A 25322-nucleotide genomic window follows, 5' to 3' on the forward strand; every position below is an offset into this window, starting at 1 on the left:
AGAAAATATAGGGGAATGGCTCCTTAAATCTCACATACATAGCTGCTATACAGCAACTTGGGCTGCTGAACTGCAGCCCACTGCACTGTTAGAAAATCTAGTGAGTATGTAGTAAGCAATTAATTCTACTGAAACTGTGTTAATATAGGGCTTCTTAACAGGCTTATTATATCAATTTATTCTGAATTCCTTTGGTACAAGCCTGTTTGATGATGTCTCAGAAGTCAAATCTTTGGAAGCCTTTTAGAGGCCAATGAGACTAGGTGATGTGTGCCGGCAGTTTTGACTTCTAATCAAAGATGTGGGCCAGCTTAATTTAAAATTTTTTTAATTATTATTTTTTTTTTATAATTAGAAATCAACAGAAGCACTGCCAAACTTACTAGACGTGGGAATGCTGCTAAGCCTGAGCAATAGATTAATGGGAAAATTACAGTTTTGGAAATTTGTGGCTAAGCAAGGACAGGCTTTGGACAGGGTAGGCTGCTGAAGGAAATAGCATGAAATGCACAGCAGCCTTAAATTCTCACTGCTTTGCCTGCAAGGGGCAGGAAATCCCCCAACTTGTGCAAGGTGTCCCTTGCTTTACTAGACTTGAGGAAATAATTTCCTGAAGTAACAATGGTCTTTCCTTTAATTTCGACTGGGAAGAGTTTGAAAGCACGGCTTTGATGTTCCCAAACGGCTTTGCCCCTTGGGAAGCAAACAGCAGCCCTGGTTCGCTAGAAGCTTAGAATTCATAACTTTGGCCTTTTCCTAGCTAGTTTTGGTGTTACGGCACTGGGGAGGCCTCGGCAAGGGCAGCAATGGCAGCCCCTGCCTCGGCCTGCGGGGCAAGCCTGAGTTTTCCTGGCGCAGAGACAGGAAGAGAGGGGAGAGGGGAGAAGGTTGGTGTTGAATGAAGGGATTTTGTAGGCAAACAACGAAGAGGAAAGCGTGCAGCCGAGTCGGCCGGCCCTCCCGGGCGGCGGAACGCTCGGAGCGGGGCCGGGCCGAGCGCCGGAGCGGCGCTGTCCCCACGGCAACCGCGGGCCGCGGGAAGATGTCCGCGGAGCGGGGGAGCGGCGCGACGCGGGTCGCATTCCGAGCGCTGCCGCAGAAAAGCTTCTCTTGCCTGCAGGACAGGGACATCGCCCACCGACTCCTCAAATGGTGGGGGCAGCGCCCGCTGCGGGTTGTCTCTGCCTAGGGGCGGCGGGGGAACGGGCGGGCCGTGCTGAGGGCTGCAGCCATTGCCGCGCCCACAGGACGCCTGCTCTGGTGGCGGCGGGTCCGCGTCTATTTCTCTTTTTTTTTTTTTTCTTTTCCCTCATTTATTCCCTGCAGCCCCTTCACGTGAAGTTCCCTTGATATTTTCCGGGCAGGCAAACCGCGCCTTGTGAGGTGTGAGGGTCTGTCCTGGCCTCCCACAGTGAGCCCAGATCTATTTCACTTCGCAGCGGGGCTCCGGCGCACCTCGAGCCCTCCAACGGAGGGTTGGAGGCGCTTTTAACTGAGAATGAGGATGAAAAACCAAAGTATAATTGATCAAAATATGGTATTATGTATGTCTTCAGAATATTTAATCTCATTTTTTCATTTCAGGTCCATGCAAGGCAGGATCACAGCACAAGCGTTCAGTTTTGACCAGCAGTTTAAGCCCTATCAAAAGGATGAGTTTCTTATGGTAGTTCTAAATCCTTTGTATTTTAAGTTGATTCTCCCCACTATGAAATTATATTCAACATTAGCAGTGTTGAATGCTATTGGCCTGCTCACTGTCTCCTTGAAAGCAGGTGACTTAGGTGTGGTGCTCAAGTCTCTGACTTTGTGGGTTGACTGTATTGTCCAGTAAAAATATTTTACTCTGTACTAATATTACTCTGCTTTAAGAGGGAACATTTTAGCCTTTCAGGATTCCCAAGAATGGAAATCTGAACTGGATGCTGATCTTGGCTGCAGGGTTTCATATTGGGAAGTCCATCTAGTGTGAGACTTCAAACAGTGTACAGCTCACAGCTGTCAGTAAATTTCTCACAGTAAATTCACAGTGCAATTAGATGCGCATGTGCACCACATACCTGGAAATAAAACTTCTGAAATTTATTGGATGCCATTGCTTTATACTAGAATTTTGAACTCCCAGCTTTTTGAGACTCAAATTTCTTGCTGATTTTGTGTCCTCCATTTCTGTTGTCTGCAAAGTCAAATCTCTTCATCTGTTTGCAGACAGAAAAAACCCAAACCTGTGGTTTTAAAAACTATGTGATTTTTACATCTGTTGTTTTAAAAACAACTTTTTGATATCTTGTATGTCTATTTTATATTGTTATCCTGGATAAAGAATTCAGCCTCTTTATATCTGAAAGACATTCACACAGAAATGCACCAATATTTATTTCATCTTCCACTGATAAACATTTCAAATTATTGAAGTTTACAGAATACCCATTTACCCTCTCAATGCTTGTCTGTTTTGAATTAAAAATGTAAAGATATCGCTGTGAAGTTATGAAATCTGAGAAGCTGTGAAGTAATTGGAAAAAAAGGACCATTACATGTAATGTCTGATCTCTATGTATCCCAGAAGGGTGATAAAGGAATTTAGTGATACAGAAATTGAAAGATCCATAATTTCATTTTCTTAGCAGTTTCTTCAGTGCTTATTCACTCTATAAGTGTGGGTTTTCTTAGTTGGCGTATCTATCTTGGAAACTTGCCACCAATCAGCGTTACTATGGATGTCTCCTTTTAACTGATAAATCAATAAGATTGAATTCTTCAAATCTTACTGTGGAATATCTCCTTCACCCCTTCAATAACTTATGAATCTCCTCTGTATCTGTTTAATAATTTTTGTGTGTCTCTACACTTCTCCAAGCTTCAAATTTATTTAAATTTTAAAATTATACTTGGCATTTAGTTTTTAACTTCAATGACCTTGTTTGCAGAGATAGACCTTTAATCTTCAGTTTTTTGTACCTCTGTGAATTTCATACATTTTTGTGTGTTCTTGGACTAAAACTGCTTTACTATAAGAATTGAATACTACATACATAAATATGCACCTGAAGATGCCTTCTATGTATAAAATATACTGGTTACACTGAGTTACAAACCCATGGATTTGGTGGTGTGATATTTAGTACACAAACTGGTCTGATACGGAATCTGCTTACTAATTGGAGCCTTACAATTTGGATTGAAAGTATCCAAGTCACTATGATTGATGATTTTCTGTTTCATTTCATTAACTTGTATTCTCTTATTTGAATATTATAGGCATTTTTTAATGACCAAAGTGTGAACTCCAGTTTAAAGTTGCTGTCAGCTTCTGGACAATGGACCACATTGGGTAAATTTAGAATAAATTAATCTTAAATAAAAAAGTCTGTGTTTTAACTATTTTGCTCTAATTTACCATAATGACAGTTCAGATATATGCGCTTTCAGCTCATTGAAATACCTGAAAGAATTAATTCTTTTACTAAGTAATAGGAAGAGATTCTACTTCTAGAATAAAATAACTAGTCACCTTTTGTGCCCTTTTTTCTTGTGACCCCTGCATCATTCCATAAAGCAAGCACCTGAAACAGTTTATAAATTGTTTGTGGCATCCAGTTGACCTGATCATGTATCCAGACATAAACAACTGCATTATTTGTGGAATTACAATAGTACCATATGCAGATAACATTTGGAGAAGGGCATTCTTCTGTAGAGGCAATGACCTGGCTTGGGACAGGTCTGAGATGATTGCTCTGTTACAAATTAAAGTTGAGAGTAGAGGATTAGTAGAGCACACCCTGAGCTCGTGTAAATCTGCTGTCTGTACAGCCGTGGTGGTGGAGGCATAGAGGAGCCCCATGGGACAGGCTGCTCTGCTTGCAGCCGTGCCATGAGGGTCACTTAACTTTCTTGCCGTATCAGAAACTTCTGAACACACTCCATTAGGTCTGGAGATGCAGATGAGACACTAAAGCAGGAAGGCCAAAAGCAAACTGCAAATTTGTGGCTACACTTTGAAATTGCATTTTTCATTACGTAAATGGCACGCAAAACTTAATGGCTATTGTATGTGATAATGTAATGGTATTTTATGCATAATGTTATTGCATATTGCCGAAGTGATTTTCCATAGTAGGAATACCTTAAAAGAGGGTAGTGGGAATCCCTCATTTCTTTTGGTTTGTCTGCAATATTACTGTGTGTAAGTATTTAATGGTGTTTTGGGAATTTTCTAACTTTTCCATTTCAGCTCTCTGGAATTGGCATAGGTTTTTCCCCACTATATATACCATGACACTAGACATTGCCACTTTTTTGTCAGCAAAAATCCATTTTCCAAACACTTCACCCAACTGTTAAAACAATTGAAATATATATAAAATGCAAAAAAATATCTCAAGTACCCTTCAGGTACCTCTTTCTCTGGCAAGCAGAAAGAAAATAGATGTATTTTAAGCCAGTAGTAAACCTTTTCTTGCTTTAGAAGGATTTGTTTTAGGCTATCTGTCTAGTCTACAACTTGACAGTCCCTGTAGCAGAGGTCAGCAGGTTACATACCTTGTGTTAAGAGTGGAGGGTCTCTTGCTAAGTAACCTAGTTTAACTCTTGGTTCTTCTCAATCTTCCTCTACACAGAAGTGAAGCATTTTGTCCCAAGGACTGGAAGCGTTCCCTTTCTAAATCCTGAACAGCTGGTATACCCTGTTTGCTCTTAAAATTTAATCTTCCCATTCTTTGCCTATTTTTGGTGAGGAATGTTGGCACATTTTTCTATACTTAGTCTTCATGTGCATTTTTTGAAAATATAGTAGGCATTAGCTGTGTGTGGGAGGAGGTAAAAATCATCTTCTAGTATTTTCTTCTTCAGGCATGCTGATACATTAATCCAGATTTGCTTATCACTGTGGAGTAACTTTAAAACAACATTCCTGTTGTTAAAAAATACTGGAAACATGCTTATTTTGCTTTCTAGAAAATCTGAAAAAAATATATAGTCTACATTAATTCAAATACCGCATTTATTCTGCTACAAACAAAAATGTTAGTAATTTTTTTTTTTTTTTTTTAATGCAGGAGATAATTTGAATGCATAATAGAGATGGGGTTTAGATAGATCCATAGAAAACTCCTTTTCCCTGCCCTCCATGATCTTGGGCAGAAAGTATTTCTGGATCCACAGAAAGATATCAGCATTACAAAGGAAATTAATAAAACATTTCTGTAGTGTTTATTTTAATAATATTTTTTTATTTTTTAAGGCTGTGGTCCCCTCTCACCTTTTTACTTATGTTTTTTGTCCTGGTAGAATTCCACAATAATGCATTGTTTCAAGGACTTCAGCTTCAACATTACTTGAAACAAAACATTTTAGGTCAATGATACACAATGATGTTCTCTAGTCTGCTTTCTCTGATCAGAAAGATACTTAATGATCTAGTCTCAAACCAAACTTTTTTGCCTGTAGGGCAATATCCCTAATAGGGATATTTTTTCACCTCGTTCTGACTGCCTATCAGAGTATCTGATATTTCTGATGTGTTTTAAGCCACCTATTCATCTGTTACTCTGATATTTCGGAAATAGAAACAGCAAAAGGAGCAAATTTCATGCATACCCATTTATGTATTGAGTCTTGTGTTTTTTAAATAGCTGCAGTGAGAACTAAATAGTCGTTTTTCCCTGCTGGCCTTGCACCTGTCAGCAGTCTTAGGGAGGCAGGACTGTATCTGCTTAAGCTCAATTAACACTTGAAAATTTATCTTCAAAGGGCTAAAGTTACCGTCTATTTGTGTAAATAAAAAATTAGGATTTGCCTAAAAAAGAATTCTTGAATTGCCATATGTGCTTAAATCTTCAACAATTTCTGTCTTTAGAATGGGGTTTTAAAATCTGGAAGGTAATCTTAAATCAGCAATTTTGCAACTACTATTATAGGTTATAATTTCCAAAGAATTTTAGATATCTCATGAAACCATAAATCATTGACCTACACCTTTTACTTTTGAAATACCATATTTTTTTAAGTACTGAGCACTGAACTTGCATTACATATGAACTGTTTTGTAAATGGTAAGTTACAAGATATTTTTCTTACGTAAAAAACTTTCTTTGATTTTGGAAGAATTCTGAATATACCTAATCCAGGGTTTATCTGCCCCATACTAGATATGCAATGTGTTAATATGAAAGTATACTGGCAGCACTTTATAGATATTACAGAGTTGGCTGTTATAATAAACTTAAACTGTTTCAGGATTTCTCAGCTCTTTGTTTTCCACTTGTAGAGTTGTCAAGGCATTTCTTCTTCCTTTTTCACTTCTTACTTTTATAATGCTATTAAAACCTTCTTGTCCAGGAAATTTTGAATTTCAAATCTCACTTCTCAAATAAAGAGCAGGACCTTCAAATGTATTTAAAGTTTTCCATGTGTAGTTTGGTTTTCTGAACTACTGAACAAATTACAAAGCTCTTGATTTTTTTTTTATTCATTATTAAAGTTTTCATAAAGCCTTTTTTCAGAGCAGAAGTCTCCTTCCCTTCCACCAATAAAATCCTTATCATTTAAGACCTATAAATAGCTCAATTTCCTATATTTTTAGCTCAATAACTGGAACTTTCACTTTTCTGAAGTCATTTAGTATCTGATGTTTGTTAATCAACTCAGATTTTAATGTTAATTTTAAAATAATTTATGTGATAAAAGCTGGTATGTCTCATAATAAATCCCTTATAAAATAAAAATTCAATTCCTGTGAAAGGGAGCTGGAGAATTAGAATTTAGAGGAAACTGGAAGTGAGGAGGTGGGAGGAAGTACAAATAAATAAATATATATCAGTTTGGGGTTTTTTCATAGATTGTAATGCTGTAATTCATTATTTTTTCTGACTTGTTATTGGTTATGTCATATGATTATTTTGTATAGTCATTGCATGTACAGGTAGGAGAAGGTACTAAACCTTTTTCTCTTTAATGAAAGCTACCCTTTCTCATAACCATTGTCTGTAGACAGGAAGCCAAGCAATTAAATGCTGTGCTTTTGTCTTTAACAGATTTTCTTGACATCACAATGGTCCAATAAAATAATTTTAATTTTTTCTGTCAGTATTTTAGCTTAAGTAGGCATATTTTCAAGCTATCAACTTATAAATTCTCTTTATTTTTTTTCCTGGTCTGGATTGGTTGGGTGGTACAGTTTACACAGGTTTAGGTATTAAAATACCAGCCCTACTTAACCTATGAATAAATACTCTCTTTGTAATAGTATATGGGAGAAATCCTAAGGTTTTCTGCAGGTAAGGGCCAGAGAAAATTTATGCTGTGCTTACAAAGATTAGCATTGGAGTGAAATGATAAGTGGTCTTGGAAGCACCATGGTTCATGCATCCCTTTTTGGCATGTTCCTGGTCCTGAAACACTGTAATCTAGAGGGAGATTTGGACATTTCCTGAATAGTAATTCTTAGTGATCCTTTGGGTCAATTTGTCAGGACAGCACTGAATTTTATCTTTAATTGTATGGTAAAAAGCCTTTGGATACTGTTATGTTGCTGGCCCGTCTCCCATCAAGGGAACCTACAGAGGAGAAGAGATAAGAATAAACTCATGAACAGCTGGAATGTTGTGACTATTCTCTCTTCTGAGACACATCGCCCTTGTGTTGAATGCTCACTCGTGTTCTCTTCCCCTCTCCTGTTCAGAAGCACTTTGAAGGTTGTTCAGGTGGACCTGGAGATATGTAGAGAACATTTATTCTAACATTTATGCTGAGCACTTGGGCTGTAAAGAGAGACAGAACTGGGCTGAGTCCAAAGCTTCTTACACATGGGGCCTAATGCTATTTGAAATGCCATGCGTTATCCAACACGATGCAGACAGATTTGTAGATATATGTATATAGAGAATATGTATGTATATGTATATGTATGTAGATACTGTATATAGAGAAGATATGTGCCCTTATGGATACCTCTTTAAGGAAAATACTATAGGGCAGGCATCTCAAATGGCACTAGATGTCGGTGAGCAACAGGATCCAGGCTTGGATGATCTGCAAGCAAAGGGGAAAAAATTACAGAAATATATATTCTGCATTTAATGATTGACAATAAATACTGTGATACTCCAGATTCATACAGGAAGTGCTGATAGTACTTTTTTCATCTTCTGAAATGACTGGTTAATAAAGCTTACAGTGGCTACAAAAGAGCTTTTTTAAAATTCAATATAATACTTAACAATTCAAAAATTCTTTGAGGCCGTGTTAATTTTGGTTTTTACTTTGTGGAGTGCTGTTAGCAGCTATTGACTTCCATACTTCATCATGCCACTTTTGGCATATGTCCTGAGATGCTTTAAGGCTTAACCTGTGGAATATGATTTTCTGAGGGTGTGATCTAATGCGATGCTGGGTTCACACGGTGTTCCATCTATCCCTAGTTTCGGTTGATGGTATTTACCAACAGGGGGAGCAGACACATGAGCCTTAATGGAAAGTAATAGTCAGATGAATTTAATGTTTTCTTTGCGCTTGTTTGCTTGTTTCCTTCTTTGCTTTCTTTGGCTTTTTTTTTTTTTTTTACTTTGAGTGACTGTGTGACTGAGTCATGCTTACATGATGTGTGTTTTTTTTTAAAAACATGAAATACAGAACCAGCTTCCTATATCTTCCAGGTTCCAAAGTGACAAAAATTGACGCTACAGTGGTACCCTGTACACAGATTTCCATGTCATTTTTTGATCGGCTGTACTCTGAAGGAATTGTTAGAGAAGCTGGCACTATTGTGAAATGTTATGATGATTATTACGATGATATTCTTATCTCTGATGAATTAAGGAAGGTCAGTATAGTAATTAATCATTTATTATCATTTTCCCTACTCTATTAGGTACTATAAGGACACGTTTTTCAGGTTGCTTTTTTTCTGACAGTGGTAAAAAACTGTCAGAAATAGCCATGGTTTACAAACAACTTACCTCACCAAGTTGAGGCACTGCAGTGCCTGAATATGTGAAAGCAATTACTTGTTTTCCAGGTGAGCCTTCTTTCATTTTTAGGTGGGAGAAAAAAGGTTAAGCCTTCTTCTACCCACCTATGTTTCAAGCAGTTAGTGCTGGGGGTGTGTGGGGGAAATGCAGCTGCTTGTTTGCTTAGGAGGATGCCAGCGAGTGGTGCTGTCATACTCAGAGCTGTAGGTTCACCCAGCCTTTCAGGTAGTGGATGAAACTGAATGTATTGATAGCTACATCCTGAAGCATTCCTGAACAGGAATGCTGATCATATAATATCTGAAGGCATTAGATAAAGAAAAGAAAGCCATCTTAATACATTTTCTTGAAAGCAAGAGGAGCTATGGAAGAAGAAATTATTTTTCAGTATAATACTGGAAAATTACTAAATACAACTCCTGAACAGGTCTGCAATGTAAAACTATTTGTTATACTCTAGTGGAAGTGTCAGAAAGCAGATTATCTGGAAAAGAATCTCTAACAGTGGCACCCTTTTAATCAATGTATGTCTTTACTGTGTTTCTTTTGACTTCATAAGCTAAAACCATTTTTTAAACTTATGTTTGTGTAGCATTAGCAAAGTATAGTGTGGGAGAACTGGATTTTGCTCTTCCTTGTATATATAATCAACATAAGTACTAAATAATTATAGCGTTGCACTCATTTGCACTTGGCAAATCCTTTGAAGGCAATGTATTAGAACCAGTGACACTGGTTACAGGATGTGGCCTGAAATACTGGTCTGTCTTGTAAAGTTCTGGGAAAAGGTGAGAACTCAAGCTCATGTTTGATTTTCAGATGTAGTTTGTAGCCTAGCAGTTCAAAATACTTTGTATTTATTTATAAGTTGGGTACATGTGAAATGTTTTCTGAAAATTAAATGCATTCTATGTAGGAAGGTTAGAGGCAACATTTAAAATTAGAAATTATTGGTGTTTCAGTGTCTTCCCAGTTTCCTTCCCATGGAAGTGATTTGTGTGTCAGCATTTTCAAGTTGAGGGTTCAACATTGGTTTGAAACAAAGGTTATTCCTACTCCTAAGACCTAAGACATCAGAAAGAATAAGTCAAAATCCAGGAATTATATCAAAATTTCAAATTATTTGGTCAGGGATCTAGAACAGAAGACTGTAGGGGGCACCAAACTGTCTCCTGGTGTCAGAGAGTGGCCTTTGGCTGCAAGACTCCATGTTTCTTTCCTACCTGCCATGTCTTCTCTTGTTTCAGCCAGGGAGGTTGGGATATGCATGAGGTGGCCATCCAGAACAGCTGTTGCCCCGACCCCTTTTTACTCAGGTTTTGTAGTTTTGTTATGAAGAGGGCCAGAGAGCAGTGGATTTATGGCTAACTTTGACCAGTTTGCCTGGGCTGGCATCTGCATTTTGGCTGACATGACTCGAATGTCTTGTAGCCATTGTGAGTTACAATTCCTGTCCACATTTACATGAAGCAATGTTGACACTAATCTAGCAAGTCCTCTGTGTTCACATATCTCAGCCAAAGGCAGGTGACATGCATGGAGGCAGCTGGGTGCATGTCTGGCTGATCCAGGCTACAGATCAGGGCTCACTGGAGTCTGTAATAAAGAATGATGGGAGTTTGAGTGATCTCTGGGAGATCCTAGAATTCCTTTACAAATATGAAATAACTGTGTCAATTTAAAAGTGAAAAAGCAAATGTTGCCAAAAACAGTTACCCCATTGATTAACAGCAATTGACATATCAAATATAGGTAGATAATTTTCAGATTGCTTGTTTCACTAGCATGACAGATAATTAACCAGTGAAATAACAAGGCTTTAAAAATATTCCTTTATGTCTTTTGGGCATAAATCTGACAGTGATTCTGCTTTATATGTAAGAATTTTGAACCTGATTGCATCATTTGAAGAAGAATTTAGAAATATGTATTTCCATCCCTCATCCATGTATTTTACATGGACATAATTTCTGTGTACTATACAGCATACTAGCTACATTATTTATAAACTGAATCTTAAATAAATTTTTATCAATTTGACTTCCTTGTTTTTTCCTTATTCCACAAGGTTTTGCTTCTGGAGGATTCTGACCATTATGACTTATTTACTCAATTGGATCGTGAAGAATTTCTGTTCTGTCTTTTTAAGCATTTTTGCATTGGAGGAACTCTTTGCCAGTTTGAAGATGTAGTTGACCCATACTTAGAAACTACAAAAGCTTTTTATAAAGACTTGGTGAGGTAAGTGTTACTTGCTTGTTGTACAGCTGTGTACATGTACACAGATACTTTGTATTGATTTGTATAAATTTATTGTACATTACTGCTTCAAAAATGGGGCTGTTATTTAATCCACCTGCAAGTTTATTTGTGTCCAGCTATCAAATGGAACAATTTGTAGTAGTTCAGTGGTAAAATAGATGCTATTTTAATTGCATCAGTCTGACATAAGAACATTTTTATATTACAGTTATGGATTGTTTGTAATTCATTCCGAATTTAAAGATACTTTTTTCTGTGACTGTCTGCCGAAAACATGGCATAGTACTGGAAACAGACTGTCTTCCTACTGTCATTGATAAAATATCAACAGTTAAGTCATGCCTATATGATCTTGGGCTACTTTCAATTGGACTGCTTTTAATTTAGGATTTAAAAATTGAAATAATTAGTTGAAACTTCCAGTTCCATATATCATTTATCCCTGCTGATTTTTTTTTTAATACAGTTCAATTTTGGTCTTCCTAGTTCTGCAAGTACACTTCTCACAGTGTACAGCTAATGGTGATAGGATCCTGCTGTTAACATGACATAGTGAACTAACACACATTTGTTTTCCCAGGTTTAGTGTATGAAATAGTTTGAAACTTTATGTGAGGGGTTTTTTTTCCACTGAGGTTAGAGGTAATTGATCAGAGGTTTAGATTCAGACTAAAACCACAATTTTCACCCTGCTTTGATATATCCAAAAACTGACTTCTCTGATTGACAAAACTTCTTATGTTCTGGTTGTTGGGAAATGGAATGTAGTTATTGGGTATACAGACTCATTCTTAGTTAAGCTGATGGGAATATAAAGATTGTAAAATATATTACTAAAATTTTTGTTAGTATGAGTAGTTTTGGTATTTTCATCTCATACATAGATGAGAATCAAGTGAGTTCTTCAGAAATACAGCATCTGACATAAAAGGATCCATCAAAGCTTAACTCTACCCTCGCTTTTCTTTTACATTGTTCATTCTGCACTTGAATCAAGCTGCATGTTCCTTCAGTCCTGGGCCATAGGTGACTCTACATTGACTGCAGCTGTTTCTGCTTTTCTGTTGTTGAATTAATCTAGGACAATGTGCAAATCCAATCAGTTCCTTCACTTTACTGCTCCCCTTTGCTGTTGAGTTGTTTTATCCAAAACGTGTTCAAGTTCTGTTCTAGGCCACTAATTTTCTTTACCTTCCTATCTCATTAAGCCTCTTTCCATTCTTTTTCCTTTTCATGCTGTAAAATTTGATAAGGATGTCAAATAGTTCTTATGACTTAAAACAGAAAAAAAAAGTCTCTGCCAAGATCCTCCCACAATTTCATCCTGCTTTCAAAGTTTACCATTTCTGTATCCTCAACCTGTTTCCTATTAGCCCTTTGTATTTTCCTCTTGTGTGGTGCTTCTATCCTCTAAATATATTTAGGAGAAAATATTTCAAGATCTATTCCTGTGCTGTTTGTTTTTTCGTTTTTGGGGTTTTTTTGCCAGTTGGCAGATTGCTTTCTATCCTCCCAAGTTTTGAAGTGACCTTGTAAGTGATCTTCAGAATTTGTCTACCATGTGTCTCTCTGTTGCCTGTAAATGTCTGCTAGTTTCTCACTGCCAGAAGAGCTGGTGTTAGCACTGGTTACCAGCTGAAAACAAAACTTAGCATTTCACTGAATCTTTTATCTTTCTCTTTTGGTATTGAGTTCTTTGTCAGTCCCATGAGAACAGCTTTTGATCTTGACATTTCAGGCCTTTTCTCCCCCTTCAGAATCACAGTTGTCTTTTTCTTGGTCTCATTTCCCCCTGCTCCCAGTTTATCCAAAATGATGCTTCTGTTTTATTTCCACTGTGTTAAGAAAGAAAAAGACAGTGAGAGGCTCTGAATAGGGACACTAATGACAGTCTTGACTTAATTTCTAATTTCTGGGCATTGTATTACTTCATTCTTGCACAAATTACAGCTGAAAATAAAGCAATTAAAATTACTTTCTTAGTAATTAGTAATTACTTTCTTAGACTCTTATTTGCAGTAAAAGATTGCTGATGTTAGTAGTAATCTCTTAAATTCTGTTTACCAAAAAGTTCACCCTCAAATTCCTATTGAATACCAGGTTTTGTTCAAATTCTTTTTTTAGACTGCTGTCCTCTGTGTGTTTTCATTGTATCTTGGATTACAGTTGCATTGGACACTTTCTACTCTTTGTAAAGTGATATTAAAAGCTTTTCATGGTTTTAAAAATTCTGTAAACTGTACTGTCCTTAAGGTTTAATTTTTATGTTTGAGGATCAGAAGGCTTGGTAAAAAACCAAATTGATACTTCAATAATTATTAGCTGCTGGCTGATGATGTGCATGGAAAATCAGCTGCCACAAATGAATTCAGTCGAATAACAGTTATGGATGTATAAACTGCCACTGTTTAGTCCTGTTACTGTATTCTGTATGGGCAAGAGCCTTGGCATGAAGAGCTTCACAGAAGCGCCTTTACTGCTGGGAGCAGCAGACCTGTTAATGAGCTTTTCCCTATTTACCTTTATTACAGCTTTTTTTTTTCTGGTCATACCTGGAGTTCTAACTCCAAGGCACTACCATTCAAAATAGTGTCAAAAGTTTTGAGGTTTCATTTTATTAAAGCATTTTTATGTGCATTGCTTTATTATGAGAGAATGCAATAATTTTTTTGAAATTAACAGCTCTAGATATTTTACAAGCTAGGGACTTCCAAATACAGCTACGAAGTGGCAGATATTTTTCTCTTTGCAAAAAGAGTGATGTATTCTTACTAAAAATTTAATGCACAACTTGTAGTCTGTTACCCATCAGTAATGAGTCTGTCATCAGATGAATCCATCCAAAATTCTAGTGTTTAGTGTTTCATCCCGTATAACCTAAATCATTTCAAATCCCTATACCTTGTAGTATTTTGATTTAAATTAAATATTTACATAACATAAAATTGTTAATTAAAATATAATCTATGAATCTCTGTTGATAAATCTGGTCCTCTGTACTTAAACCCCTGATTTTTCTGGCAGTGTTTCTCCATGGTGACAGCTGCTGTAGCATCTTGTAGTAATTATTTTCTTCTCCTTTCTTATTTCCATCTCCATGCCCTTTTCCACAAAATGAATGAATGTATGTGAAGGCATTAAGTTGTTGTTTTATTGTTTGGAAAGCCTAGTAAAATATTGCCAGTAAGGTTAGTATATAAATAAAGCCTATAGTCAATAGAGAAACCATGAGGATGTTTGCTCTTCATATAAAGAGAATAGATGCACATTAAAATGATGAACTACCATATTCAATGAATAGTTTAGAAGTTAATAATTTGAAAGAACATGGGGCTATTAACATTTTTAAGGAAATACTATCCTCTCCAAAAGGACAAGATAGTTTTTTTCTAAAAGCTTTCAGAGGGAAAATAATAAATAGAGCAAATGAGCTTGTCAAAGGCAACCTCCTGGTTTTCTTTCAAGTCAGCAAAGGAAGAATCTCATCTGATTTTAACAAACACAATTTTTTGCCTTAAAAATAACCAAGGCACTGAAAATAAACATTTTGAAAAATTACTTACAGGAAGCTAACCACAAGGGGAAAATTTCTCAAGGTCATAGAATAAATAGGAAGACTTTGTCAACTCTTACTTTCATATCCTAGATATATATATATATATATATGTATATAACATGAAAATTAAGAAACCAGAAATTGATAACAGAGTTTTCTGACAAAAGAATCTGAAGCCAGAGTAACTTAAATACAACTGTTGCTTTTGGTGGTGGTGATACATGGTAGAAGGCCATAATGCCACTAATCCTCTACGTCATGTTCTGACAGTTGTCACCCTTTCCACAGAGATGGTTGAAGAGTTTCTGAACTGCTGCAGTTACAGCCTGGTGTGTCAGCATAAAGTGACATCTTAGTTTGGCTTAATGCACTAGTCTGTAAACTGCAGTGGTTCAGAAGCTGAGTCATGAGGTAGCTGAGCTGTCCTGCTGGGAAGGCAGTCATCTCTGGAGGGGTGGGAAGCCACTCAGCTGGGGTCTGTCCTGATTTCAGCAGTGCTGTCTTCATCCACCATTGAGTATGTCAACATGTCAGACGCAACAAAAAGTTCTGAGAAAGCGTCACTACTGACTGACCACAGGGAAGATCAGTCTCACAGTATAGGTTCAAACATGACTGTGTCATTAGTCTACAGATGAAATCAGTTAATTGGAGAGTCAATCTCTTTTATTGGCTGCAGAGATTGAATCAACAAAGGTGCTGTTGGTTGATTTGGGGTTCCTTTGTTCTTACAAAAAGAAGCTTTGCCAAAGCACTGGTAACAGGGGACTGCTGTTACAGCTTGGATCTGGTGGGGTGTTCAACTGGGCTGTGTTTCACACATCCTCTTGTAACTTGTCTATACTGGGACCTTTCTTGGGAAAGGAACCAACTTGTGACAAGGCAGGTTTTGCATTTCTTGGAAGCACATAAGTATGGAACTTTTAAGCTTCAGCTGTTCCACAGTGAGTTAATGTAAGTGGGAATCTGCAAAATTAGATAAATGAAAGAAGTTGCATGATCTAATTTCTGAAGAAATAAGCATCACTTAAAGCAGACTTCAGGAAAAATGTCATATTAAAATACTTTAAATAGGTTGAGATGCCTCCGAATATTATTCTTTGCAATAATATTCAGTGTTATTAGTAAATGCGATGGAAGAAATGGCAATCTTCACAACAGTCTAGAAATATAAAAGCTCAGAACTAATCCTATCCCAAGTTGCATAGCTGACTATAAATACAAAATTCCAAAGGAGAAAAAATAAACCTAATCTATAATTATATACTAAATAAAAATGAGCTAAAGAATGTAATTCTTCACCAGTAATGCTTCTACTTCTTGTAGTCTGTATTAAGATGAATTTTACTTTGCAGGTTTCTTTCTCAAAGAATATGGGAAAATATTTTTATGAAATGTTTAGCTGTATAATTTTTCGTATCTATGAAAATGAAAACTCTGTATTTGGAATCATCTAGGTCTCGGTAATATTACTGTGATTTAGTAGCTGAGAACAGTGAAACCAAGTCAGATTACTAAATATATTAAATATTTTTCAGTATAATGATAATAACCATGTTACCTAACAGTGGCCATATAACTTCTCATGTTCAATATGACATAGGTTGAATTTTAGCTATAAATTTGACTTTCATAAAATTTGAGCAAGGATACAGTGCATATGTTTAAAATGTATCTAATAAATTAAAGAGCCTATTTATGATAGAGTCTATTAAAGAGTCTACTTATGATATATATTATGTAATATACCCCTGTATTTCAGTGTTCAAAAGAACCCTGAAACAAAAGAAATACGTATTATTTCTACAGTCTTCAGAGTGTCTGCATATGTAAGTATTAATAATTTTTATATGGGATTTTACTGGCAGTAATATATATAACACAACAATAATGAATTTACTTTTACACAAAGAAAATATAATATTCCATTGTAATGGGTTATTTTCCCATAGCTGTCACTTTTTTATTCATTAACTCTTTCTCTGAACTCATCCAGTTTCTCATCCTCTTTACTGACTCTTCATTAGTAACCAGCAGCTAAAGTTTTATTTGGTAGCTCACTCACTAAAAATAGGTTTACTGGATTACAGTGGAAATCATAATAGTCACCCAGAAATTAGCTAATGAAAATAAAAAATCTGAGTAATTCTGGGTTTAATAATAAATAATAATAAAACTTGAGTTAACAGTAAGGATCAAGGATGTACTCTTGACTTCCTGTAGTTCTGTTTTTTGAAATGTTGCTAGAGCTTTGTGAATAGCTTGTATTGCATCTGTTTCTGTAAAGACTGCAAGGAACTTTAGTATACAAAAAGGCTGGGGTAGTGAGATAACTGCTAACCTCTTTTCCTCTCCCTTGTCAAGTCTCATTCCTATCTGTTTCCCTTGCAAAATCATACATTTACCATCAAGATAAGTTTGAGAACTGGCATGTTTACTAGATTCAGCATAGCTGTCATTTAAGTTGCTACAGTAGGATGAACTACTCCAAATTCTTCTTGAGTAACCAGAATATGTGATAATGAAATGTCAGATAATGTACTGACTTTCAACAGCAGTAGCTGATGTCATTTCAGACTGCACAAACTTCCCTGTAGGTTGCCAATAGCCCAGTTGTTCATATGTTGGTCATCATCTTTTAAGTACCATGTATGATTCATAAAAGGCTTTTGAAAATAAACACTTTATGGGTGTATCAAAATTTATCTTTCTGCTAGGCTGCAGACTGTAATAAAAATAAAAAAGCAAAACCCTGGTAACTGGATGTTCTTCTGTTATTACTGTTCCTTTCACACCTCTAAATCAAATGCATTGATGTGAACTTTGCAGATTTCTATGTTTAGGCAGATAGACATTAAAGAGCTCCCTTAACTGTGTTGGCCATACATTAAATATCACCAGTACTACAAAGAAAAAAAACAACAAACAAAACCCCAACCAATTAGCAAATTTTGTAAACAAAATAGATGGACAAAAGAAGATCCAGTGTTAATGCAGAGCAAGGTATCCTCCTTGTAGCTGTGGAGGAAAATTGGGCATTACTGCACATTCTGAAAATTTGTGGGGTGAAGAAGAATTATGAAATTACGATTTCTATTAAAGAACATCCTGAAGAATTTTCTCTCAGAAAACAGAAAAGCTTAAACAGTGTGTCTAGACTGTTTGATATTTATGTGGATCAAAACTACTCCAGTCCATATGGCACTTACAAGAAGGACACTTACTGGAGCACAAATGTCTTGTGTTTGTTGTGAAAAGTTGCTCTCAAGGACATAACTACATTTCTGCAGTGGATTTAGTTTCTGAGTTCATTTGATAAATAACAGTAGAGTGTTACTATAGTTCTGACAGTTTTTAAGCCAAGTTTTCTTGATTTGTACCTGGAAGAAAAGGACATACCCTCCTAGCCTGATGTAAGTAGATAAATAATTTTTAAAATAAATAGATTTTAAAAAGCTGATCTCATAAAAGTGACTTTTGCAGCTGAGCACAATTTTAAAACAGTATCTAAAAAAGCACACTATTAGAGATGTAAATATCTCAAAGTTGTAAGTTATAATAAGTTCACAGAATTACAGAATATGCTGAGTTAGAAGGGACCCACAAGGATGCTCAAGTTCAACTCCTGGCCCTGCACAGCACCATCCCCAGGGGTCACACTGTGTGCCAGAGAGTGTTGCTCAAACACTTCATGACCTCTGTCAGGCTGGTGCTGTGACCACTTCCCTGGGGAGCCTGTTCCAGTGCCCAACCACCCTCTGGGTGAAGAACCTTTTCCTGATATCCAACCTCAATCTGCTCTGACTCAGCTTTGTGCTGTTGCCTCAGGTGCTGTCACTGGTCATCATAGAGCAGAGATCAGTGTCTGCCCCTCCTCTTCCCCTCACAAGGAAGCTGCAGACTGTAGTGAGGTCTCCCCTCAGTCTCCTCCAGGCTGAACAGAGCAAGTGACCTCAGCAACTCCTCATATGATTTCCCCTCAAGGCCCTTCACCATCATCATTGGCCTCCTTTGGACACTCTCTAATACTTTAATGTCCTTTTTATATGGTGGCATCCAGAACTGCCCCCAGCACTGGAGGTGAGGCTGCCCCAGAGCAGAGCAGAGCAGGACACTCCCCTCCCTTGCCTGGCTGGCCATGCTGTGCCTGATGCCCCCCAGGACAGGGCTGGCCCTCCTGGCTGCCAGGGCACTGCTGGCTCATGTTCAACTTGCCACAGACCAGGACCCCCAGGTCCCTCTCTGCAGCATCTCATTCCCCAGTCTGCCCGTACATCCAGGGCTGCCCCATCCCAGGTGCAGAATCCAGCACTTTCTCTTGTTGAACTCCATATGGTTGGTCATTGTCCAGCCCTCTAATTTGTTGAGGTCTCTCTTACAAATGTCTGTAGAGCTCTTCAGCATCAAAACCTCATAGACCTGGGCATCACAAGAGAAATAATTTTAGATCTTGTGACAAAGTACTCTGTTGAACTCCAAATACCCTTGAGAACTTTGGAGCTTTGCATATAATGAAACACTTTTACAGCTTAAGTATTGGAGTGCTCACTGATATTTTAGAACTTTCTTTACCTGAACCCAAACTGTGGCAGTGTTAGAAAACAGAATAATGCAAAGTTTATTCAAGAAGTATTTTTAAAAATTGTTAATTACATTATGCAGTTTTTGAGAATCTTCAACAGTATTTTTATTTCTGTTTTATGCTATGCATATGTATTCTTAAATCATCAGCTGTGTTGCTACAAAGAAAAAATAAAATAATCCTACTTTAACATAAGTAAATCAATCATTACACCCCTGCATGTATGAACCAAAGTACACACTGCAGATGGAATTGGTATGATTCTTAATTGTGTGCATGCCTGAATGTAAATATCAGAGCCTTTATGCTCAAGCATTTTAGGGGTTTTATGACCTCTTTTGCTCATTAAAATTAAGAACCTTTTCATTTACTTAGATTATATTGACTATTTTCCTGATACTAGGTTTGGTGATTGCTTGAAATGCCTGATCACCAGAACTTATATTGTTTTTGTTCTTGAGTTGTTGAACAAATTTTTAGTGGGCCCAGTCAAAATCTCAACTGCCACAACCTCAAAACCTCAATTCCACACAGACTGCAGGAGTGGGATCCTCAGTACCAATGGGAAAAGAGTTTAACTGGCAATCATGTCTTGATGCTGATCTTGTGTTACTTTTTTTCCTTAAGTTACATGCATGAATTTAGATTATTTTTGGATCAAATTCCAAAGGCCTCTTGATGCTGAGCACTATAAAATCTTTAAAATTTGCTCTCCTTACTGCAGTTGAGAATCCAGTGTTTGTTATACATGTATCCTTAGAAAACACCTGAAGAAAGCTAGGTATCCTACAATTGGAGCTACATGGAGCTTATATGCTGTGCCACTTAAAAATAGAAAGCTATTTCTAGCTTGTGGCATTTGACTACCATTGGAAAATTCTGGGAATAAACATCAAATCTTTACCTGTCTAAAACAGTGTTTTATGAGGTGCTTATCTTAATTTAAGATTTAGGATTTGAATAATCCCCCAAAACATCTAATAACAAAACATCCCCCCAGAACATCTAATAATGGATTAATTCTCTTCAAAACAGCAGGAGAATATGGGGTGCCAGTAACAGCTAAAGAATAAAATTCATAATTGGTCCTTGGTGCAGAAATGGGGACCCAGCTCTTTTCCTTCTCAGCTGACTGACTTAACCACTGAGAGAGGTTACACTTTTCATGTTTTTTTTGTCCAAAAAAAGCTGTCTTCCTTTCATGCAAAGAAAGACAGCTTCAACAGAAAAATGAAAAGATGTGAAATCTGGAATAGTCTGTAGTCTGTGAGTTTAACATTTTCCTGCAGAAAATGAACAATATATGCAATGTAGCAATTTCCCTCAAGCAGGAAAAGTGTAACAGAATCCACATCTCTTCAACTATTGTACAAAGGTGTTGGGGAGCAGGAGGAAACTGTTACATGTTTTAAAAGAAGGGAAATGTCAGCTATATATTTATTGATCTTTCATATGTTCAATTACCACACTACCTAAATAAAAAACCCCAATGCTTTAAAAATCCCTCCATCTAGTTTTTGGATCCCTACTGGATTTGAAGTGTGTCCAGCTGTGCTGCTCTGTCAACACTGAAGCTTTTATTGACATGTGCAGACGTAGGATGTTAATGTGAAGAACCCAATTCCCCTGCAGATTATCAGCTGAATGTATTTTTTTCAGAACGAGGATTTTGCAGCTAGGTGTCTAGAATCCCTTCAAACCCTTTCTGAGGACTGGCACACAGAATGTTTCCAATAATAGTCCAAAGTTGTTAATGTGATCTGTAATAAGCGTTTTGCTTAAATGCAAATATTGGAACCTGAACAGATGCATTAGCAAACGTTAAGTGAAAAACATAACAGCGGATGGTATAGCTTTATGTACTAATATAGAGTGATTATTTTTCTCTTTCAAAGGAAACATGATGAGCTGTTGTATAGTTAATCATTTGTATTTTAGGCTATAATTGTGTAAACACATGCTTGTATGTTTTACATTTTATATAAATATTACATTTACCTCAAGGTTATTTGATACATCCAGTCAGAATTATTGTGCATTTTGTAGTGTTGGGATCCTCATGGGGACATATACCATTTAAATAAACTGCGGTGTATTTGTTTTATTTTGCTGTGCAATGAACAGTTACAACTGGAACAAAATTATTAACTTCAGCTTTTATTAATTCTCTTACAGATATCTCTGTTGTCCCTAATACTGTTTTGGTTTTTTTCTTCCTCTCAGGATGTTAATGGCCTGTGTTACCCTTCAAGCAAAAGCCACGGACAGACTTTTGCCTACTTGATTGTGGATCCCTGCAAGCGACACGTGAATATTTTGTATCACTGTTTCGGTGAAAGCCTATTTACAAACTAGTTATAAACCTGGCTGGTGCCCAGTTTTATAATGGAGATTGCCTTCTTTCTGTTGGGTTCAGGTAGACATTGCAGTTTTCTGACGAGGAAAGCTCTACTCCTTGATGACTGTGCTCAGAAGTGCTTCTCATTCACTCAAATGTTACTGTGTGGTTAATGACAGTAGTTTTCAGGTATTTATAGTTCTTGAAGCTGTTTCTTGGCCGTTTCCCCCCTTCCCTCACCCGTGTTATTTAATAAAATGTATTTCTCTAGAGGTCTCGTCATTTTTATGAGCCTGCTTTACAGACCCGCGACGCATATCTGCAGGGGAGACTCTGCAATCGGTGAAAGCTCAGCGGAACCGAAAGCTCAGCGGCAGAAAGCGCGGAGAGGACTGGCGGGAGGGGTCCCGGCTCGATGGCCCCTCCGGGCCGGTGGCAGGGAAGCGCGGCTGCCCCTCCCAACCCCCTCGCGAAGCGGCCTCCTGGAAGTTGGGATAGAAGTTCGGGAGAAAAAAAAGTTCTGGTTGGCGGCAGCAGGCGGGCGGGCGGCGGGCGGGAGAGGCGCGGGCGGGCGCGGAGCGCGGGCCGGTGCGGAGCGGGTCCGGGGGGGCCGCGCAGCGCCCCGGGCGGGAGGCGGTGCGGGCGGGCGCGCGCAGCAGCGCTGCGAGCACGGGCTCCCTCGCTCGGATACGGTGCGGGCGGGCTCAGGAGGGGCGGAGCCGGCGGCGGAGAGTGATTCGGGCGGGCGTAACTGCGAACTTTTGTTTGGTGTGTTGTGTGAGTTAGTTTCCGCCGCCGGGACAGAGGCGCCGGCCGGGCTGGGCCGGGCTCGGGGAAGCGCCGCACGGCCGGAGTTGTTTTGCCAGTTGCCGCGGGCGGGTCGGCTTCCCGACCGAGGGGTGAGAGGCACCGGCGACAGCAGGACGAGCCCGCGGCCCGGGGAGCGGGGCATGCGGGACTGGGAATCCGGGCTCTGAGCCACCGAGCCCCGCCAGGGAAGCGCCGGGGGGTCCCGACGGAGCCATGGATCCTGGGCAGCCTCAAACGCAGCAGCCGCCGCAGGCGGCGCAGCCCCCGGCCCCGCAGCAGCAGCAGCCGCCGCCGCAGCCCCCTGGCCCGGTGTCGGGGGCCCCGGCCGGCGCGGCGCAGCCCCCGGGTGCTGGGCCCCCTCCGGCGGGGCACCAGATCGTCCATGTGCGGGGCGACTCGGAGACCGACTTGGAGGCGCTGTTCAACGCCGTGATGAACCCCAAGGGCGCCAACGTGCCACACACGCTGCCCATGCGACTGCGGAAACTGCCCGACTCCTTCTTCAAGCCGCCCGAGCCCAAGGCCCACTCCCGCCAGGTGAGGGGGAGGGAGGGAAGGGGCCCGCGCCGCGGGCGGGCGGGGGCAGCCCGGCCGGGCCGAGTTCCCCCTCCCCGCCGCCGAGCTCCTCCCGGGGGAGGCGTGTGGGGGAGGGGGCCGGGGCGGGAATCCACGGGGCCGAACGGGGCGGGGGGCGCCCGGCCGGGGCTGTCGGGGCGCTCTCTGCCGCCCCCACACCCCTTTATTTGTTCTTCCCCTGGGGCAGGGCCGCCTCCCGCCCCCCGAGACGCCGACGGGGCCGGGACCGCGGCGGGAGGGCGGGCGAGCGCCGGCCCCGTCCCGGTCTCCCACGGGGCCCCGAACTCACATCCGCTCCTTGGCCATCTCGGCCTCGCCGGGAGGGCGACGGTGGGGGTGAGCCCCTAAAACTTGGGTGCAAACGCTTCGCTTGGAATGCCGCTTTGCGGTCCAATTCCCTGCCCTCTGTAGAAGGGGTCGATGAAGTGGTGCCAAACCTACACCCCCCTGCCCCGTCAGACAGTAAATATGGTTGTGACTTTCCACCATTTCAGCACGGCGCTGGTTTGAGTAGGATTAACCTCCCCACATACACACGCACGCACATCCGAAGTTAATTCCCGAACCAGACGCCAGGTCTGCCGGCGTCCAGGGTCCGCCGGGCGCAGCGCCCGCACCCAGGGCAGCGGCGGCTGCAGCCTGGGGCCGGGGCTCGCAGCCGTGGGGCCTCGGCCGTGCCGGCCCGGGGGAGGGAGCGATGCGGGGCAGGGCCGCGCAGGGAGCGGGGGAGGGATGCGGGGCAGGGCTGGGAAGGGGGCGGGACAGGGCCGGGGGGAAGGGGCGATGCGGGGGCAGGGCCGGGGAGGAGCGGGGTGGGGTATGCGGGGCAGGGTCTGTCTGGCCTCCGGCAGCGTTTGGTGTTTAAGCAGAGGGATTTTTGTACTAAAACCTAAGTGCTGGTGTGAATACGAGCGAAAGCTACTGCTGTTAACCAACGTTTTGGATGGAGACTGTGCCTGCCTAGTCAAGTGTTATTAAGTAATGAACTTAGTTACTAAGCTATAAAATAAGTTGCATTACTGGCTATTGTCACGTTATCTATGTAGCCAGTAAGGGTGAAACTCGCTGTGTACTGGTGCCTGGTACCCGTGTTGTTAAGGGTCTGTCAACATTTCCATTATTAAATTTCTGTTTTGAACGATTTATAGCTTGACTTCAGAAGTTCATTCCAGGCTGAACCTTGGCACGTACTCTCACAGCCTAGGAGTTAATTCATTTTCCAAATACTCAAAAAAAGCAGTCTGGTCTTCATATAGGAAGACTGAAAAGAAATTGGAAGGGGTGGAGCTGATCTGCTTCTGTAGTTTTGCTAGCTTTTGAGTTGCAGGCCTTTAATAATGTCCTGAAATCCAGCAAGGAATAAGGGTTTATGTATAGTGTTCTCCCAACTTGTGCAAATCTCATTGCGGTTCCATTGTGTACAAATCTGAATGGGTAGACATTGTCTAACACTTGGTGCTGTGTCTTGTTAAATACATTAACTGCAGTTAAATAGCTAACATGTTTGAGATGCTCTAAAAGTGTGTGATGGTCATACAACTTTCGGTTGTACTTTTAGGCTTAGTCTTATATTCCTTGTGTATGTTAATCTTTGCCTGTAAATCATATTTAGTTCGATCTCTGTTTCTAGTATCACTCAGTGGTTCCTAAAACATAAACTTGAAATCCAGCTAAAGCAAGAGAGAATAATTTGCTGCATTGTGGACTATTTTCATTTTTCTTTTTTGTTTAGTTGTTCCACATAAACATTCTGCTTAAAGAAAAGATCTCTATTTTCTATAATTCTGTGATTCTCAGGAGTTAAAATGTTATAAAACCACTTGATTTACTACTTGCTTCTTTTGTCTGCATATAAGTGAAAACTTATTTGTTTCCACTTGAACACATGGAACTTCATGTGCTTGCACACATGAAGTGTGAGGGAGTGAAGCAGAAGTGTAAGTGTGTAAGTGCTCTTATGGTGCAATACCTTGTAGAGAGGTGTGACAGGGATTGGTACCTGCATCTTGTTATAGGTGTCAATGTTGTTCTGGTCTGTCTATAAAACCAGTTAATTGGTAAATATATTTTTAAAAGCCAATTTTACTTTAACCAGTTTTTTAGAGCTACCTTTTCTGTTCCATGTTGGGCATATATTTAGTACTGGCCAGGACTTTCTGTATATTTATGAGTGGTGACTCCTGTGAATGGGTTTGTGGGTCATTTTTGATTGACTGGTTCAACCCT

General features: G+C 39.7%; 2 protein-coding genes across 10 annotated transcripts in view; both read left to right on the forward strand.

Annotated features, from left to right (window-relative positions):
• Nucleotides 1-883: 883 nt before the first annotated feature.
• Nucleotides 884-21980, forward strand: CFAP300 (cilia and flagella associated protein 300). 2 transcript variants are annotated; one of them, XM_002199971.5, is made up of 7 exons: nucleotides 884-1152; nucleotides 1585-1666; nucleotides 3262-3334; nucleotides 8658-8824; nucleotides 11041-11213; nucleotides 16553-16619; nucleotides 21596-21980. In XM_002199971.5, the coding sequence occupies exons 1-7, from the start codon at nucleotides 899-901 to the stop codon at nucleotides 21725-21727; spliced, it is 948 nt and encodes a 315-aa protein (XP_002200007.4). In that variant the 5' UTR covers nucleotides 884-898; the 3' UTR covers nucleotides 21728-21980. The 2 variants fall into 2 exon arrangements, with proteins under 2 accessions (XP_002200007.4, XP_032603520.3); XM_032747629.3 differs by lacking the exon at nucleotides 16553-16619.
• A 429-nt stretch (nucleotides 21981-22409) lies between these two features.
• Nucleotides 22410-25322, forward strand: part of YAP1 (Yes1 associated transcriptional regulator) — an 88266-nt gene continuing 85353 nt past the window's right edge. For 3 of the 8 annotated variants that reach the window (XM_030269891.4, XM_030269893.4, XM_002198047.7), the window contains exon 1: nucleotides 22416-23057. In XM_030269891.4, the coding sequence (XP_030125751.1) occupies nucleotides 22734-23057 (324 nt within the window). In that variant the 5' untranslated portion in view covers nucleotides 22416-22733. Of the gene's footprint in view, nucleotides 23058-25322 lie in introns of all 8 variants that reach the window. The other 5 variants (XM_072927443.1, XM_072927453.1, XM_072927450.1 and 2 more) reach the window with 4 other exon arrangements.

The sequence above is a fragment of the Taeniopygia guttata genome, chromosome 1 (genome assembly GCF_048771995.1).
Source record: "Taeniopygia guttata chromosome 1, bTaeGut7.mat, whole genome shotgun sequence".
In the NCBI taxonomy this organism is placed as follows: domain Eukaryota; kingdom Metazoa; phylum Chordata; class Aves; order Passeriformes; family Estrildidae; genus Taeniopygia; species Taeniopygia guttata.